Source organism: Myxine glutinosa, chromosome 5, assembly GCF_964187855.1.
Source record: "Myxine glutinosa chromosome 5, kmMyxGlut1.1, whole genome shotgun sequence".
NCBI lineage: Eukaryota > Metazoa > Chordata > Myxini > Myxiniformes > Myxinidae > Myxine > Myxine glutinosa.
In genome coordinates this window covers 17,757,408-17,774,904 of record NC_136265.1, presented here as the reverse complement: position 1 = coordinate 17,774,904, position 17,497 = coordinate 17,757,408, and the positions used below count along the sequence as shown (strand labels likewise).

The 17,497-nt window shown below is 38.3% G+C and overlaps 1 protein-coding gene across 3 annotated transcripts in view; it reads left to right on the top strand.

Annotated features, from left to right (window-relative positions):
• LOC137427898 (guanylyl cyclase C) overlaps positions 1-17,497 on the top strand; it is a 219,445-nt gene that overhangs the window by 153,128 nt on the left and 48,820 nt on the right. For all 3 annotated transcript variants that reach the window (XM_078777647.1, XM_078777646.1, XM_068117705.2), the window contains exon 21: positions 11,645-11,733. In XM_078777647.1, the coding sequence (XP_078633773.1) occupies positions 11,645-11,733 (89 nt within the window). The remainder of the gene's footprint in view (positions 1-11,644; positions 11,734-17,497) is intronic.

Genomic DNA, 17,497 nt, shown 5'->3' with positions numbered 1-17,497 from the left:
GGATCACCAAAATTAAGAACAAATGATGCATCCGTTTTGACATGTCAACGGTTTCCATGACAAAAAGTTCACCCAATCATAATCAAATGGGACTTTTTGTATGCATGTGTAGTATATGTGTATAAAATTGGTCAAAGATCAAGGTCAATGCCATCCAAAACATGTAAAACACTTATTAGGCCACAATTAGAAAATGTATCAACCAAATTTGTTATACCAGCAGCTGCGACTCTCCCCATGTATTCCATGTGAAACACTTGATAGGTCAAATTGTTGACATTAACAATTTGCTGTTTCCTTGGCAACAATTGTTTATCATTTGCTGTTTCCATGGCAACGATTGTTCATTTGGAATTTACAAGCATCATGCTGTGCGCCACATATTGTTTGTTATTTGGTATTTTGTTGTTTAGGTAAAATATGTAAAGCTACATCGGTGTACGTTTACCTGAATTACACAGACATTAGGAGACAATGGGCAAATGTATGGGTTTTGAAAATGTAAAATTGTTTTGGAAATTTTCCCTGCGTCACAAACCACGGGTTCAGATGGGAACACTAAACGGGTCAACCCATGCTTGTGTTTCCTGCAATATTGTACCCATCTAGGTCAACTTTGAAATCCCACGTTCATTCCTGATCGTGCTACGTATTTTCACTCGCACACAAGTCTCGCAAATAACCTTGACACAGATATGACTGGCAAAACCCACAACGTTTAATGGGAATGTCAACTGAAAACAGGTACATTAACTACAGTGATGAGCTACCTGTCCGTCAAATGCTCTTTGACCTCTTGTGATGTCTTCAACCAATTATAACAAAGCATACCCAGAAACCTCTCAAAATGGTGTGCAACTAATTTTCAAATTGAAATATCAAATGTAGTGATTCTCATTCGTTTAATATGGTAAATGTCTGTTTAATATGGTAAATGTCTGTTTAATATGGTAAATGTCTGTTTAATATGGTAAATGTCTGTTTAATATGGTAAATGTCTGTTTAATATGGTAAAAGTCTGTTTAATATGGTAAATGTCTGTTTAATATGGTAAATGTCTGTTTCATATGGTAAATGTCTGTTTAATATGGTAAATGTCTGTTTAATATGGTAAATGTCTGTTTAATATGGTAAATGTCTGTTTAATATGGTAAATGTCTGTTTAATATGGTAAAGTCTGTTTAATATGGTAAATGTCTGTTTAATATGGTAAATGTCTGTTTAATATGGTAAATGTCTGTTTAATATGGTAAATGTCTGTTTCATATGCTAAATGTCTGTTTAATATGGTAAATGTCTGTTTAATATGGTAAATGTCTGTTTAATATGGTAAATGTCTGTTTAATATGGTAAATGTCTGTTTAATATGGTAAATGTCTGTTTAATATGGTAAATGTCTGTTTAATATGGTAAATATCTGTTTAATATGGTAAATGTCTGTTTAATATGGTAAATGTCTGTTTAAAATGGTAAATGTCTGTTTAATATGATAAATGTCTGTTTAATATGGTAAATGTCTGTTTAATACGGTAAATGTCTGTTTAATACGGTAAATGTCTGTTTAATATGGTAAAGGTTTGTTTAATATGGTAAATGTCTGTTTAATATGGTAAATATCTGTTTAATATGGTAAATATCTGTTTAATATGGTAAATGTCTGTTTAATATGGTAAATGTCTGTTTAATACGGTAAATGTCTGTTTAATATGGTAAATGTCTGTTTAATATGGTAAATGTCTGTTTAATATGGTAAATGTCTGTTTAATATGGTAAATGTCTGTTTAATATGGTAAATATCTGTTTAATATGGTAAATGTCTGTTTAATATGGTAAATGTCTGTTTAATATGGTAAATGTCTGTTTAATATGGTAAATGTCTGTTTCATATGGTAAAGTCTGTTTAATATGGTAAATGTCTGTTTAATATGGTAAAAGTCTGTTTAATATGGTAAATGTCTGTTTAATATGGTAAATATCTGTTTAATATGGTAAATGTCTGTTTAATATGGTAAATATCTGTTTAATATGGTAAATATCTGTTTAATATGGTAAATGTCTGTTTAATATGGTAAATGTCTGTTTAAAATGGTAAATGTCTGTTTAATATGATAAATGTCTGTTTAATATGGTAAATGTCTGTTTAATACGGTAAATGTCTGTTTAATATGGTAAATATCTGTTTAATATGGTAAATGTCTGTTTAATACGGTAAATGTCTGTTTAATATGGTAAATATCTGTTTAAAATGGTAAAGGTTTGTTTAATATGGTAAATGTCTGTTTAATATGGTAAATGTCTGTTTAATACGGTAAATGTCTGTTTAATACGGTAAATGTCTGTTTAATATGGTAAATGTCTGTTTAATATGGTAAATGTCTGTTTAATATGGTAAATGTCTGTTTAATATGGTAAATGTCTGTTTAATATGGTAAATATCTGTTTAATATGGTAAATGTCTGTTTAATATGGTAAATGTCTGTTTAATATGGTAAATGTCTGTTTAATATGGTAAATGTCTGTTTAATATGGTAAAAGTCTGTTTAATATGGTAAATGTCTGTTTAATATGGTAAATATCTGTTTAATATGGTAAATGTCTGTTTAATATGGTAAATATCTGTTTAATATGGTAAATATCTGTTTAATATGGTAAATGTCTGTTTAATATGGTAAATGTCTGTTTAAAATGGTAAATGTCTGTTTAATATGATAAATGTCTGTTTAATATGGTAAATGTCTGTTTAATACGGTAAATGTCTGTTTAATATGGTAAATATCTGTTTAATATGGTAAATGTCTGTTTAATACGGTAAATGTCTGTTTAATATGGTAAATGTCTGTTTAATATGGTAAATGTCTGTTTAATATGGTAAATGTCTGTTTAATATGGTAAATGTCTGTTTAATATGGTAAATGTCTGTTTAATATGGTAAATGTCTATTTAATATGGTAAATGTCTGTTTAATATGCTAAATGTCTGTTTAATATGCTAAATGTCTGTTTAATATGGTAAATATCTGTTTAATATGGTAAATGTCTGTTTAATATGGTAAATGTCTGTTTAATATGGTAAATGTCTGTTTAATATGGTAAATGTCTGTTTAATATGGTAAATGTCTGTTTAATATGGTAAATATCTGTTTAATATGGTAAATGTCTGTTTAATATGGTAAATGTCTGTTTAATATGGTAAATGTCTGTTTAATATGGTAAATGTCTGTTTAATATGGTAAATATCTGTTTAATATGGTAAATGTCTGTTTAATATGGTAAATGTCTGTTTAATATGGTAAATGTCTGTTTAATATGGTAAATATCTGTTTAATATGGTAAATGTCTGTTTAATATGGTAAATATCTGTTTAATATGGTAAATGTCTGTTTAATATGGTAAATGTCTGTTTAATATGGTAAATGTCTGTTTAATATGGTAAATGTCTGTTTAAAATGGTAAATGTCTGTTTAATATGGTAAATGTCTGTTTAATATGGTAAATGTCTGTTTAATATGGTAAATATCTGTTTAATATGGTAAATGTCTGTTTAATATGGTAAATGTCTGTTTAATATGGTAAATGTCTGTTTAATATGGTAAATGTCTGTTTAATATGGTAAATATCTGTTTAATATGGTAAATGTCTGTTTAATATGGTAAATGTCTGTTTAATATGGTAAATATCTGTTTAATATGGTAAATGTCTGTTTAATATGGTAAATGTCTGTTTAATATGGTAAATGTCTGTTTAATATGGTAAATGTCTGTTTAATATGGTAAATATCTGTTTAATATGGTAAATGTCTGTTTAATATGGTAAATGTCTGTTTAATATGGTAAATGTCTGTTTAATATGGTAAATATCTGTTTAATATGGTAAATGTCTGTTTAATATGGTAAATGTCTGTTTAATATGGTAAATATCTGTTTAATATGGTAAATGTCTGTTTAATATGGTAAATGTCTGTTTAATATGGTAAATGTCTGTTTAATATGGTAAATATCTGTTTAATATGGTAAATGTCTGTTTAATATGGTAAATATCTGTTTAAAATGGTAAAGGTTTGTTTAATATGGTAAATGTCTGTTTAATATGGTAAATGTCTGTTTAATACGGTAAATGTCTGTTTAATATGGTAAATGTCTGTTTAATATGGTAAATGTCTGTTTAATATGGTAAATGTTTGACGACTAACTGGTTTTGTTCAATAATTAACTTCCTCAAGTTTTTTATCCTAATTGCTTATTTCACTGGTTGAGATTCACGTTTGATAAAATGTATGAAAAATGTAAAAATAGAGAAGATGGTGTTACCCAGATTTCTCCTCCTTCGATTTGCGTTGCTGAAAACACAGCATCAGGTCGCATTTTCATTTTCGGTGAGACCATCTGAGACGTACAAGGCACATAACATGCGTGACAGCACCGTGCGTGTGCCTTGATTGAGTAGGGCGAGGCAACATGCTAGCGACGCCATTTTCTTGTCACAATGGGCGCACCCTACATTCTTAATGAAGACTGAAATGTCAGAGCTGAGCCTTTGGCCCCTGGCAAAGCATCTAAATTACCAGGTCTCTGCCGTCCTTTTGTCTCACCTTCTCTGCACCTTTTCAAAATGTTTCATTTTAAATCGAAAATGTGGAAGAGAGTGGAAATTACACATCTGCTTGCTTTCCACAAGTCTCCTCTCCCTCCCTCTCGTCAGTTACAGTATTTAATGGTGCATAATCGAGCAGCTGTTTTTTTACCTTCCCTAAGGCCTGGTTTGTTCTAATAGTTCATTGCACTTAACAGATAAATAGGCAGATTGTCTCAATGGTTGAGTGCACGCCTGGCTGTTGTTGTTCTGAAGGGGTGAATGCCTGGCTGTTGTTGTTCTGAAGGGGTGAATGCCTGCTGTTGTTGTTCTGAAGGGGTGAATGCCTGCTGTTGTTGTTCTGAAGGGGTGAATGCCTGCTGTTGTTGTTCTGAAGGGGTGAATGCCTGGCTGTTGTTGTTCTGAAGGGGTGAATGCCTGGCTGTTGTTCTGCTGAAGGGGTGAATGCCCGGCTGTTGTTGTTCTGAAGGGGTGAATGCCTGGCTGTTGTTGTTCTGAAGGGGTGAATGCCTAGCTGTTGTTGTTCTGAAGGGGTGAATGCCTGCTGTTGTTGTTCTGAAGGGGTGAATGCCTGCTGTTGTTGTTCTGAAGGGGTGAATGCCTGGCTGTTGTTGTTCTGAAGGGGTGAATGCCTGGCTGTTGTTCTGCTGAAGGGGTGAATGCCCGGCTGTTGTTGTTCTGAAGGGGTGAATGCCTGGCTGTTGTTGTTCAAAAGGGGCGACCGCCTCACTGGTGCTGTTCGAAAATGGAGAACGCCTGGATATTTCCACTTGAAAGCGTTGAACACCTGGCTGTTGCCGTGTGAAAGGGCGAAAGCCTGGCTGTTGACATACGAAAGGTGCGAACGCCTGGCTGTTGACATACGAAAGGTGCGAATGCCTGGCTGTTGACATACGAAAGGGGCGAAAGCCTGGCTGTTGACATACAAAAGGTGCAAACGCCTGGCTGTTGACATACGAAAGGGGAGAAAGCCTGGCTGTTGACATACGAAAGGTGCGAACGCCTGGCTGTTGACATACGAAGGGGGCGAAAGCCTGGCTGTTGACATACAAAAGGTGCAAACGCCTGGCTGTTGACATACGAAAGGGGCGAAAGCCTGGCTGTTGACATACAAAAGGTGCAAACGCCTGGCTGTTGACATACGAAAGGGCGAACGCCTGGCTGTTGACATACGAAAGGTGCAAACGCCTGGCTGTTGACATACAAAAGGTGCAAACGCCTGGCTGTTGACATACGAAAGGGCGAACTCCTGGCTGTTGAAATTCGAAAGGTGCAAACGCCTGGCTGTTGACATACGAAAGGTGCGAACGCCTGGCAGTTGACATACGAAAAGGGCGAAGGCCTGGCTGTTGACATACGAAAGGGGCGAAAGCCTGGCTGTTGACATACGGAAAGTGCGAACGCCTGGCTGTTGACATACGAAAGGTGCGAACGCCTGGCTGTTGACATATGAAAGGTGTGAACGCCTGGCTGTTGCCATTCAAAAGGTGCAAATGCTGGGCTGTTGACATTCAAAATGTGCGAATGCCTGTCTGATGACATACGAAAGGTGCAAATGCCTGGCTGTTGACATACGAAAGGTGCGAACGCCTGGCTGTTGCCATTCAAAAGGTGCGAACGCCTGGCTGTTGACATACGAAAGGTGCGAACGCCTGGCTGTTGACATACGAAAGGTGTGAACGCCTGGGTGTTGACATTCGAAAGGTGCGACCGCCTGGCTGTTGCCATTCGAAAGGTGCAAACGCCTGGCTGTTGACATACGAAAGGGGCGAACGCCTGGCTGTTGACATTCAAAAGGTGTAAACGCCTGGCTGTTGCCATTCGAAAGGTGCGAACGCCTGGCTTTTGACATTCAAAAGGTGCGAACGCCTGGCTGTTGACATATGAAAGGTGCGAACGCCTGGCTGTTGACATACGAAAAGGGCGAATGCCTGGCTGTTGCCATTCAAAAGGTGCGAACGCCTGGCTGTTGACATTCGAAAGGTGTGAATGCCTGGCTGTTGACATACGAAAGGTGCGAACGCCTGGCTGTTGACATACGAAAGGGGCGAAAGACTGGCTGTTGCCATTTGAAAGGGGCGAAAGCCTGGCTGTTGCCATTCGAAAGGGGCGAAAGCCTGGCTGTTGACATACGAAAGGTGCGAACGCCTGGCTGTTGCCATTCGAATGGGGCGAAAGCCTGGCTGTTGACAGACGAAAGGGGAGAAAGCCTGGCCGTTGACATTCGAAAGGTGCAAACGCCTGGCTGTTGACATACGAAAGGGGCAATTGCCTGGCTGTTGACATACGAAAGGGGCGAAAGCCTGGCTGTTGACATACGAAAGGGGCGAAAGCCTGGCTATTGACATACGAAAGGTGCAAACGCCTGGCTGTTGACATACGAAAGGGGAGAAAGCCTGGCTCTTGACATACAAAAGGGGCGAAAGCCTGGCTGTCGACATTCGAAAGGTGCAAACGCCTGGCTGTTGACATACGAAAGGTGCGAACGCCTGGCTGTTGACATACGAAAGGGGCGAAAGCCAGGCTGTTGACATACGAAAGGGGCGAACGCCTGGCTGTTGACATTCGTTAGGTGCAAACGCCTGGCTGTTGACATACGAAAGGTGCGAACGCCTGGCAGGTCACACACGAAAGGGGCGAAAGCCTGGCTGTTGACATATGAAAAGTGCGAACGCCTGGCTGTTGACATACGAAAGGGGCGAAAGCCTGGCTGTTGACATACGAAAAGTGCGAATGTCTGGCTGTTGACATACGAAAGGTGCGAACGCCTGGCTGTTGACATACGAAAGGTGTGAACGCCTGGCTGTTGCCATTCAAAAGGTGCAAACGCTTGGCTGTTGACATTCAAAATGTGCGAATGCCTGTCTGATGACATACGAAAGGTGCAAACGCCTGGCTGTTGACATACGAAAGGTGCGAACGCCTGGCTGTTGCCATTCATAAGGTACGAACGCCTGGCTGTTGACATACGAAAGGTGCGAACGCCTGGCTGTTGACATACGAAAGGTGCGAACGCCTGAATGTTGCCATTCGAAAGGGGCGAACGCCTGGCTGTTGACATACGAAAGGTGTGAACGCCTGGCTGTTGACATTCGAAAGGGGCAAACATCTGGCTGTTGACATACGAAAGATGTGAACGCCTGGCTGTTGACATTCGAAAGGTGCGAACGCCTGGCTGTTGACATACGAAAGGGGCGAACGCCTGGCTGTTGACATACAAAAGGTGTGAACGCCTGGCTGTTTCCATTCGAAAGGTGTGAACGCCTGGCTGTTGACATTCGAAAGGTGCGAACGCCTGGCTGTTGACATACGAAAGGTGCGAACGCCTGGCTGTTGACATACGAAAGGGGCGACCGCCTGGCTGTTGCCATTCGAAAGGTGTGAATGCCTGGCTGTTGACATACGAAAGGTGCGAACGCCTGGCTGTTGACATTCGAAAGGTGCGAATGCCTGGCTGTTGACATTCGAAAGGTGCGAACGCCTGGCTGTTGACATTCGAAAGGTGCAAACGCCTGGCTGTTGACATACGAAAGGTGCGAACGCCTGGCAGTTGACATACGAAAGGGGCGAAAGCCTGGCTGTTGACATACGAAAAGTGCGAACGCCTGGCTGTTGACATACGAAAGGGGTGAAAGCCTGGCTGTTGACATACGAAAGGTGTGAACGCCTGGCTGTTGCCATTCAAAAGGTGCAAACGCTTGGCTGTTGACATTCAAAATGTGCGAATGCCTGTCTGATGACATACAAAAGGTGCAAACGCCTGGCTGTTGCCATTCTTGAGGTGCGAACGCCTGGCTGTTGACATACGAAAGGTGCGAACGCCTGGCTGTTGACATACGAAAGGTGCGAACGCCTGACTGTTGCCATTCGAAAGGGGCGAACGCCTGCCTGTTGACATACAAAAGGTGTGAATGCCTGGCTGCTGACATTCGAAAGGGGCAAACACCTGGCTGTTGACATACGAAAGGTGTGAACGCCTGGCTGTTGACATTCGAAACGTGCGAATGCCTGGTTGTTGCCATTCGAAAGGTGCGAACGCCTGGCTGTTGACATACGAAAGGGGTGAACGCCTGGCTGTTGACATGCAAAAGGTGTGAACGCCTGGCTGTTGCCATTCGAAAGGTGCGAACGCCTGGCTGTTGACATACGAAAGGTGCGAACGCCTGCCTGTTAACATACGAAAGGGGCGAACGCCTGGCTGTTGCCATTCGAAAGGTGCGAACGCCTGGCTGTTGACAGTCGAAAGGTGTGAATGCCTGGCTGTTGACATACGAAAGGTGCGAACGCCTGGCTGTTGACATACGAAAGCTGTGAACGCCTGGCTGTTGCCATTCGAAAGGTGCGAACGCCTGGCTGTTGACATACGAAAGGTGCGAAAGCCTGGCTGTTGACATACGAAAGAGGCGAATGCCTGGCCGTTGACATTCGAAAGGTGCAAACGCCTGGCTGTTGACATACGAAAGGGGCAATTGCCTGGCTGTTGACATACGAAAGGGGCGAACGCCTGGCTGTCGACATTCGAAAGGTGCAAACGCCTGGCTGTTGACATACGAAAGGTGCGAACGCCTGGCTGTTGACATACGAAAGGGGCGAAAGCCAGGCTGTTGACATACGAAAGGGGCGAACGCCTGGCTGTTGACATTCGTAAGGTGCAAACGCCTGGCTGTTGACATACAAAAGGTGCGAATGCCTGGCAGGTCACACACGAAAGGGGCGAAAGCCTGGCTGTTGACATATGAAAAGTGCGAACGCCTGGCTGTTGACATACGAAAGGGGCGAAAGCCTGGCTGTTGACATACGAAAAGTGCGAATGCCTGGCTGTTGACATACGAAAGGTGCGAACGCCTGGCTGTTGACATACGAAAGGTGTGAACGCCTGGCTGTTGCCATTCAAAAGGTGCAAACGCTTGGCTGTTGACATTCAAAATGTGCGAATGCCTGTCTGATGACATACAAAAGGTGCAAACGCCTGGCTGTTCACATACGAAAGGTGCGAACGCCTGGCTGTTGCCATTCGTAAGGTGCGAACGCCTGGCTGTTGACATACGAAAGGTGCGAACGCCTGGCTGTTGACATACGAAAGGTGTGAACGCCTGGCTGTTGACATTCGAAAGGGGCAAACACCTGGCTGTTGACATACGAAAGATGTGAACGCCTGGCTGTTGACATTCGAAAGGTGCGAACGCCTGGCTGTTGCCATTCGAAAGGTGCGAACGCCTGGCTGTTGACATACGAAAGGGGCGAACGCCTGGCTGTTGACATACAAAAGGTGTGAATGCCTGGCTGTTGCCATTCAAAAGGTGCGAACGCCTGGCTGTTGACATTCGAAAGGTGCGAACGCCTGGCTGTTGACATACGAAAGGTGCGAACGCCTGGCTGTTGACATACGAAAGGGGCGACCGCCTGGCTGTTGCCATTCGAAAGGTGTGAATGCCTGGCTGTTGACATACGAAAGGTGCGAACGCCTGGCTGTTGACATTCGAAAGGTGTGAATGCCTGGCTGTTGACATACGAAAGGTGCGAACGCCTGGCTGTTGACATTCGTAAGGTGCAAACGCCTGGCTGTTGACATACGAAAGGTGTGAATGCCTGGCAGTTGACATACAAAAGGGGCGAAAGCCTGGCTGTTGACATACGAAAAGTGCGAATGCCTGGCTGTTGACATACGAAAGGGGCGAAAGCCTGGCTGTTGACATACGAAAAGTGCGAACGCCTGGCTGTTGACATATGAAAGGTGTGAACGCCTGGCTGTTGCCATTCAAAAGGTGCAAACACTTGGCTGTTGACATTCAAAATGTGCGAATGCCTGTCTGATGACATACAAAAGGTGCAAACGCCTGGCTGTTGACATACGAAAGGTGCGAACGCCTGGCTGTTGCCATTCGTGAGGTGCGAACGCCTGGCTGTTGGCATTCGAAAGGTGCGAACGCCTGGCTGTTGACATACGAAAGGTGCGAACACCTGGCTGTTGACATATGAAAGGGGCGAACACCTGGCTGTTGCCATTCGAAAGGTGCGAACGCCTGGCTGTTGCCATTCGAAAGGTGCGAACGCCTGGCTGTTGCCATTCGAAAGGTGCAATCGCCTGGCTGTTGGCATTCGAAAGGGGCGAACGCCTGGCTGTTGACATATGAAAGGGGCGAACGCCTGGCTGTTGGCATTCGTGAGGTGCGAACGCCTGGCTGTTGGCATTCGAAAGGTGCGAACGCCTGGCTGTTGACATACGAAAGGTGCGAACGCCTGGGTGTTAACATATGGAAGGTGCGAACGCCTGTGTGTTAACATACGAAAGGGGCGAACGCCTGGCTGTTGGCATTCGAAAGGGGCGAACGCCTGGCTGTTGACATACGAAAGGTGCGAGCGCCTGGCTGTTGGCATTCGAAAGGGGCGAACGCCTGGCTGTTGACATATGAAAGGGGCGAACGCCTGGCTGTTGGCATTCGAAAGGGGCGAACGCCTGGCTGTTGACATATGAAAGGGGCGAACGCCTGGCTGTTGACATACGAAAGGAGAAAACGCCTGGCTGTTCCTACTCCGACAGGCATTTAATTCCATTGTTCACGTGGTTCAGCTCTCGAAGTGTCTTTTCACCGTGTCGCCATTTACTTAACTAACCCCAATTTCCTTCTACTTGCACAAAGGAATACTTAAATTGATATATGTGGGAAAATTGCATGCCCAGACCAGGAATCAAACCCAGGTCCTCTGGTGAACTGTACCAGTGATCTGCCATCTGGGTGACTGACCCTGATTGATCATGCAATTTTCGCACACGTATGATTGCCACTCTCTTTCCGTCAATGCTTCCAGGGGCACTCGCTGCCAACTATTGGAGCACCCACGGCCTGAACACGAGAGGTCTTCCTCCAATGGGGGGGACAAATCAATGTCCGCAATTACAAACAACACTGGAGACATAGTGAAACAATACCTCATCTCCAATTCAGAATACAAAGGAAAATATTCGCTGTCAATGATTACACAACAAAGTTTACTAAAATTTTGTGTACTATCTAATATTCTAATATCTGTATTTTCACGACGATTCTTTTCAGAGATCGTTTGGTTCCTAAGAGAAAGGAACAGGAAGCACCTTCGGCCGACCCTGAACAGGGTTGACTTTGAGTCCACTGGTGGACATGAGGTATGCAAGCGATAAAGTATATTTAATACTTGTCTCACATGTCTTACACATGTTAAAATAAACGCTCATTATTGGGCATTGCAAAGAGTAGGAACTTTACACATCACGTGTACATTGTTCTACACAATGATACAAGTAAACCTCTCTAAATCTGGTTAAAGACGCATATTTAAAATTGGAATAATCAGAACCATCACAGTAAAGTGTTCAACAAAATAGCATTGCTTTTTCTTCATTATATATTCCTGTATTCATTGATTTGAGGACAGATGGTGTTGTGACAACAGCATTTGTTGCCAGAAATTGATCATAATCGTAAAATGAAGAAAGAAAATGAGACGAAAAATGAAGTAAATGAGATGATTGATAAAGAAAATGAGATGAAAAATGAAGTAAATGAGATGATTGATAAAGAAAATGAGATGAAAAATGAAGTAAATGAGATGATTGATAAAGAAAATGAGACCAAAAGTGAAGAAAATGAGGTGATTGATAAAGAAAATGAGTCGAAAAATGAAGAAAATGAGATGATTGACAAAGGGAATGAGACTATATACGAAGAAAATGAGACGATTGATAAAGAAAATGAGATGAAAAATGAAGTAAATGAGATGATTGACAAAGAAAATGAGATGATTGATAAAGAAAATGAGTCGAAAAATGAAGAAAATGAGATGATTGACAAAGGGAATGAGACTATATACGAAGAAAATGAGACGATTGATAAAGAAAATGAGACGAAAAATGAAGTAAATGAGGTGATTGATAAAGAAAATGAGTCGAAAAATGAAGAAAATGAGATGATTGACAAAGGGAATGAGACTATATACGAAGAAAATGAGACGATTGATAAAGAAAATGAGATGAAAAATGAAGTAAATGAGATGATTGACAAAGAAAATGAGACAAAAAATGAAGGAAATGAGATGATTGGTAAAGAAAATGAGACCAAAAGTGAAGAAAATGAGGTGATTGATAAAGAAAATGAGTCGAAAAATGAAGAAAATGAGATGATTGATAAAGAAAATGAGTCGAAAAATGAAGAAAATGAGATGATTGATAAAGAAAATGAGTCGAAAAATGAAGAAAATGAGATGATTGATAAAGAAAATGAGATGAAAATGAAGGAAATGAGATGATTGATAAAGAAAATGAGTCGAAAAATGAAGAAAATGAGATGATTGATAAAGAAAATGAGATGAAAATGAAGTAAATGAGATGATTGACAAAGAAAATGAGATGATTGATAAAGAAAATGAGTCGAAAAATGAAGAAAATGAGATGATTGACAAAGGGAATGAGACTATATACGAAGAAAATGAGACGATTGATAAAGAAAATGAGACGAAAAATGAAGAAAATGAGACGATTGATAAAGAAAATGAGACCAAAAGTGAAGAAAATGAGGTGATTGATAAAGAAAATGAGTCGAAAAATGAAGAAAATGAGATGATTGACAAAGGGAATGAGACTATATACGAAGAAAATGAGACGATTGATAAAGAAAATGAGATGAAAAATGAAGTAAATGAGATGATTGACAAAGAAAATGAGACAAAAAATGAAGGAAATGAGATGATTGGTAAAGAAAATGAGACCAAAAGTGAAGAAAATGAGGTGATTGATAAAGAAAATGAGTCGAAAAATGAAGAAAATGAGATGATTGATAAAGAAAATGAGTCGAAAAATGAAGAAAATGAGATGATTGATAAAGAAAATGAGTCGAAAAATGAAGAAAATGAGATGATTGATAAAGAAAATGAGATGAAAATGAAGGAAATGAGATGATTGGTAAAGAAAATGAGACCAAAAGTGAAGAAAATGAGATGATTGATAAATAAAATGAGATGAAAATGAAGGAAATGAGATGATTGATCAATAAAATGAGACAAAAAATGAAGGGAATGTGATGATTGGCAAATTAAATTAAATGAAAAATGTAGGAAATGTGATGATTGGAAAAGAAAATGAGACGAAAAATGAAGAAAATTACATGAATGACAACGAAAATGAGACGAAAAGTGAAGAAAATGAGATGATTGATATAGAAAATGAGACGAAAAGTGAAGAAAATGAGATGATTGATAAAGAAAATGAGGCGAAACGTGAACAAAATGAGATGATTGATAAAGAAAATGAAATAAAAAATGAAGGAAATGAGATGATTGACAAATAAAATGAGATGATTGACAAAGCAAATGAGATGAAAATGAAGGAAATGAGATGATTGATAAAGAAAATGAGGCGAAACGTGAACAAAATGAGATGATTGATAAAGAAAATGAAATAAAAAATGAAGGAAATGAGATGATTGACAAATAAAATGAGATGATTGACAAAGCAAATGAGATGAAAATGAAGGAAATGAGATGATTGATAAAGAAAATGAGACAAAAAATGAAGGGAATGTGATGATTGGCAAATTAAATTAAATGAAAAATGTAGGAAATGTGATGATTGGAAAAGAAAATGAGACGAAAAATGAAGAAAATTACATGAATGACAACGAAAATGAGACGAAAAGTGAAGAAAATGAGATGATTGATATAGAAAATGAGACGAAAAGTGAAGAAAATGAGATGATTGATAAAGAAAATGAGGCGAAACGTGAACAAAATGAGATGATTGATAAAGAAAATGAAATAAAAAATGAAGGAAATGAGATGATTGACAAATAAAATGAGATGATTGACAAAGCAAATGAGATGAAAATGAAGGAAATGAGATGATTGATAAAGAAAATGAGACAAAAAATGAAGGGAATGTGATGATTGGCAAATTAAATGAAATGAAAAATGTAGGAAATGTGATGATTGGCAAATTAAATGAAATGAAAAATGTAGGAAATGTGATGATTGGTTTCGAAAATGAGACGAAAAATGAGGAAAATGAGATGATTGACAAAGCAAATGAGATGAAAATGAAGGAAATGAGATGATTGATAAAGAAAATGAGACAAAAAATGAAGGGAATGTGATGATTGGCAAATTAAATTAAATGAAAAATGTAGGAAATGTGATGATTGGAAAAGAAAATGAGACGAAAAATGAAGAAAATGAGATGATTGACAAAGCAAATGAGATGAAAATGAAGGAAATGAGATGATTGATAAAGAAAATGAGACAAAAAATGAGGAAAATGAGATGATTGATAAAGAAAATGAGTCGAAAAATGAAGAAAATGAGATGATTGACAAAGCAAATGAGATGAAAATGAAGGAAATGAGATGATTGATAAAGAAAATGAGACAAAAAATGAAGGGAATGTGATGATTGGCAAATTAAATTAAATGAAAAATGTAGGAAATGTGATGATTGGAAAAGAAAATGAGACGAAAAATGAAGAAAATTACATGAATGACAACGAAAATGAGACGAAAAGTGAAGAAAATGAGATGATTGATATAGAAAATGAGACGAAAAGTGAAGAAAATGAGATGATTGATAAAGAAAATGAGGCGAAACGTGAACAAAATGAGATGATTGATAAAGAAAATGAAATAAAAAATGAAGGAAATGAGATGATTGACAAATAAAATGAGATGATTGACAAAGCAAATGAGATGAAAATGAAGGAAATGAGATGATTGATAAAGAAAATGAGACAAAAAATGAAGGGAATGTGATGATTGGCAAATTAAATGAAATGAAAAATGTAGGAAATGTGATGATTGGCAAATTAAATGAAATGAAAAATGTAGGAAATGTGATGATTGGTTTCGAAAATGAGACGAAAAATGAGGAAAATGAGATGATTGATAAAGAAAATGAGTCGAAAAATGAAGAAAATGAGATGATTGACAAAGAAAATGAGATGAAAATGAAGGAAATGAGATGATTGACAAAGGAAATGAGACCAAAAGTGAAGAAAATGAGATGATTGATAAATAAAATGAGATGAAAATGAAGGAAATGAGATGATTGATCAATAAAATGAGACAAAAAAATGAAGGGAATGTGATGATTGGCAAATTAAATTAAATGAAAAATGTAGGAAATGTGATGATTGGAAAAGAAAATGAGACGAAAAATGAGGAAAATTAGATGAATGACAAAGAAAATGAGACGAAAAGTGAAGAAAATGAGATGATTGATAAAGAAGATGAGGCGAAACGTGAACAAAATGAGATGATTGATAAAGAAGATGAGGCGAAACGTGAACAAAATGAGATGATTGATAAAGAAAATGAAATGAAAAATGAAGGAAATGAGATGATTGATAAAGAAAATGAAATGAAAAATGAAGGAAATGAGATGATTGATAAAGAAAATGAAATGAAAAATGAAGGAAATGAGATGATTGGCAAATTAATTTAAATGAAAAATGAAGGAAATGAGATGATTGATAAAGAAAATGAAATGAAAAATGAAGGAAATGAGATGACTGACAAAGCAAATGAGATGAAAATGAAGGAAATGAGATGATTGATAAAGAAAATGAGACAACAAATGAAGGGAATGTGATGATTGGCAAATTAAATTAAATGAAAAATGTAGGAAATGTGATGATAGGTTTCGAAAATGAGACGAAAAATGAAGGAAATGAGATGATTGACAAAGCAAATGAGATGAAAAATGAAGGAAATGAGATGATTGACAAAGAAAATGAAATGAAAAATGAAGGAAATGAGATGATTGATAAAGAAAATGAAATGAAAAATGAAGGAAATGAGATGATTGATAAAGAAAATGAAATGAAAAATGAAGGAAATGAGATGATTGACAAAGAAAATGAGATGAAAATGAAGGAAATGAGATGATTGACAAAGCAAATGAGATGAAAAATGAAGGAAATGAGATGATTGACAAAGAAAATGAAATGAAAAATGAAGGAAATGAGATGATTTATAAAGAAAATGAAATGAAAAATGAAGGAAATGAGATGATTGATAAAGAAAATGAAATGAAAAATGAAGGAAATGAGATGATTGACAAAGAAAATGAGATGAAAATGAAGGAAATGAGATGATTGACAAATAAAATGAGATGAAAATGAAGGAAATGAGATGATTGACAAATAAAATGAGATGAAAATGAAGGAAATGAGATGATTGACAAAGAAAATGAGATGAAAATGAAGGAAATGAGATGATTGACAAAGAAATTGAGATGAAAATGAAGGAAATCTTGGGGGTAGAAAATTGGGGGTAGAAAAGATCAAGGTTATGGATGGGGGAAGATAAGAGATGGTGGTGAACAGCTGTTTTAAAGACCTGGAGGGAGGAGAGGGATTGAAGGGAGTGTGGGAGTTTGTTCCACAGGCGGGAGAAAAGAGGAATGAAAGAGTGAAGGTGAGCAGAGAGCCGAGATTTCGGCAGTTTAACCATCAGAGGGTTGCTGGCAGATCTTGTGCGACCTGTAGGACATGAAATGTGAAGATGAAGTAAATGACAGATGAAAATGAAGTAAATGAGATGATTGACAAATAAAATGAGATGAAAATGAAGGAAATGAGATGATTGACAAATAAAATGAGATGAAAATGAAGTAAATGAGATGATTGACAAATAAAATGAGACGAAAATGAAGGAAATGAGATGATTGACAAATAAAATGAGATGAAAATGAAGGAAATGAGATGATTGACAAATAAAATGAGATGAAAATGAAGGAAATGAGATGATTGACAAAGAAAATGAGATGAAAATGAAGGGAATGTGATGATTAGCAAATAAAATGAGATGAAAATGAAGTAAATGAGATGATTGACAAATAAAATGACATGAAAATGAAGGGAATGTGATGATTGGCAAATAAAATGAGAT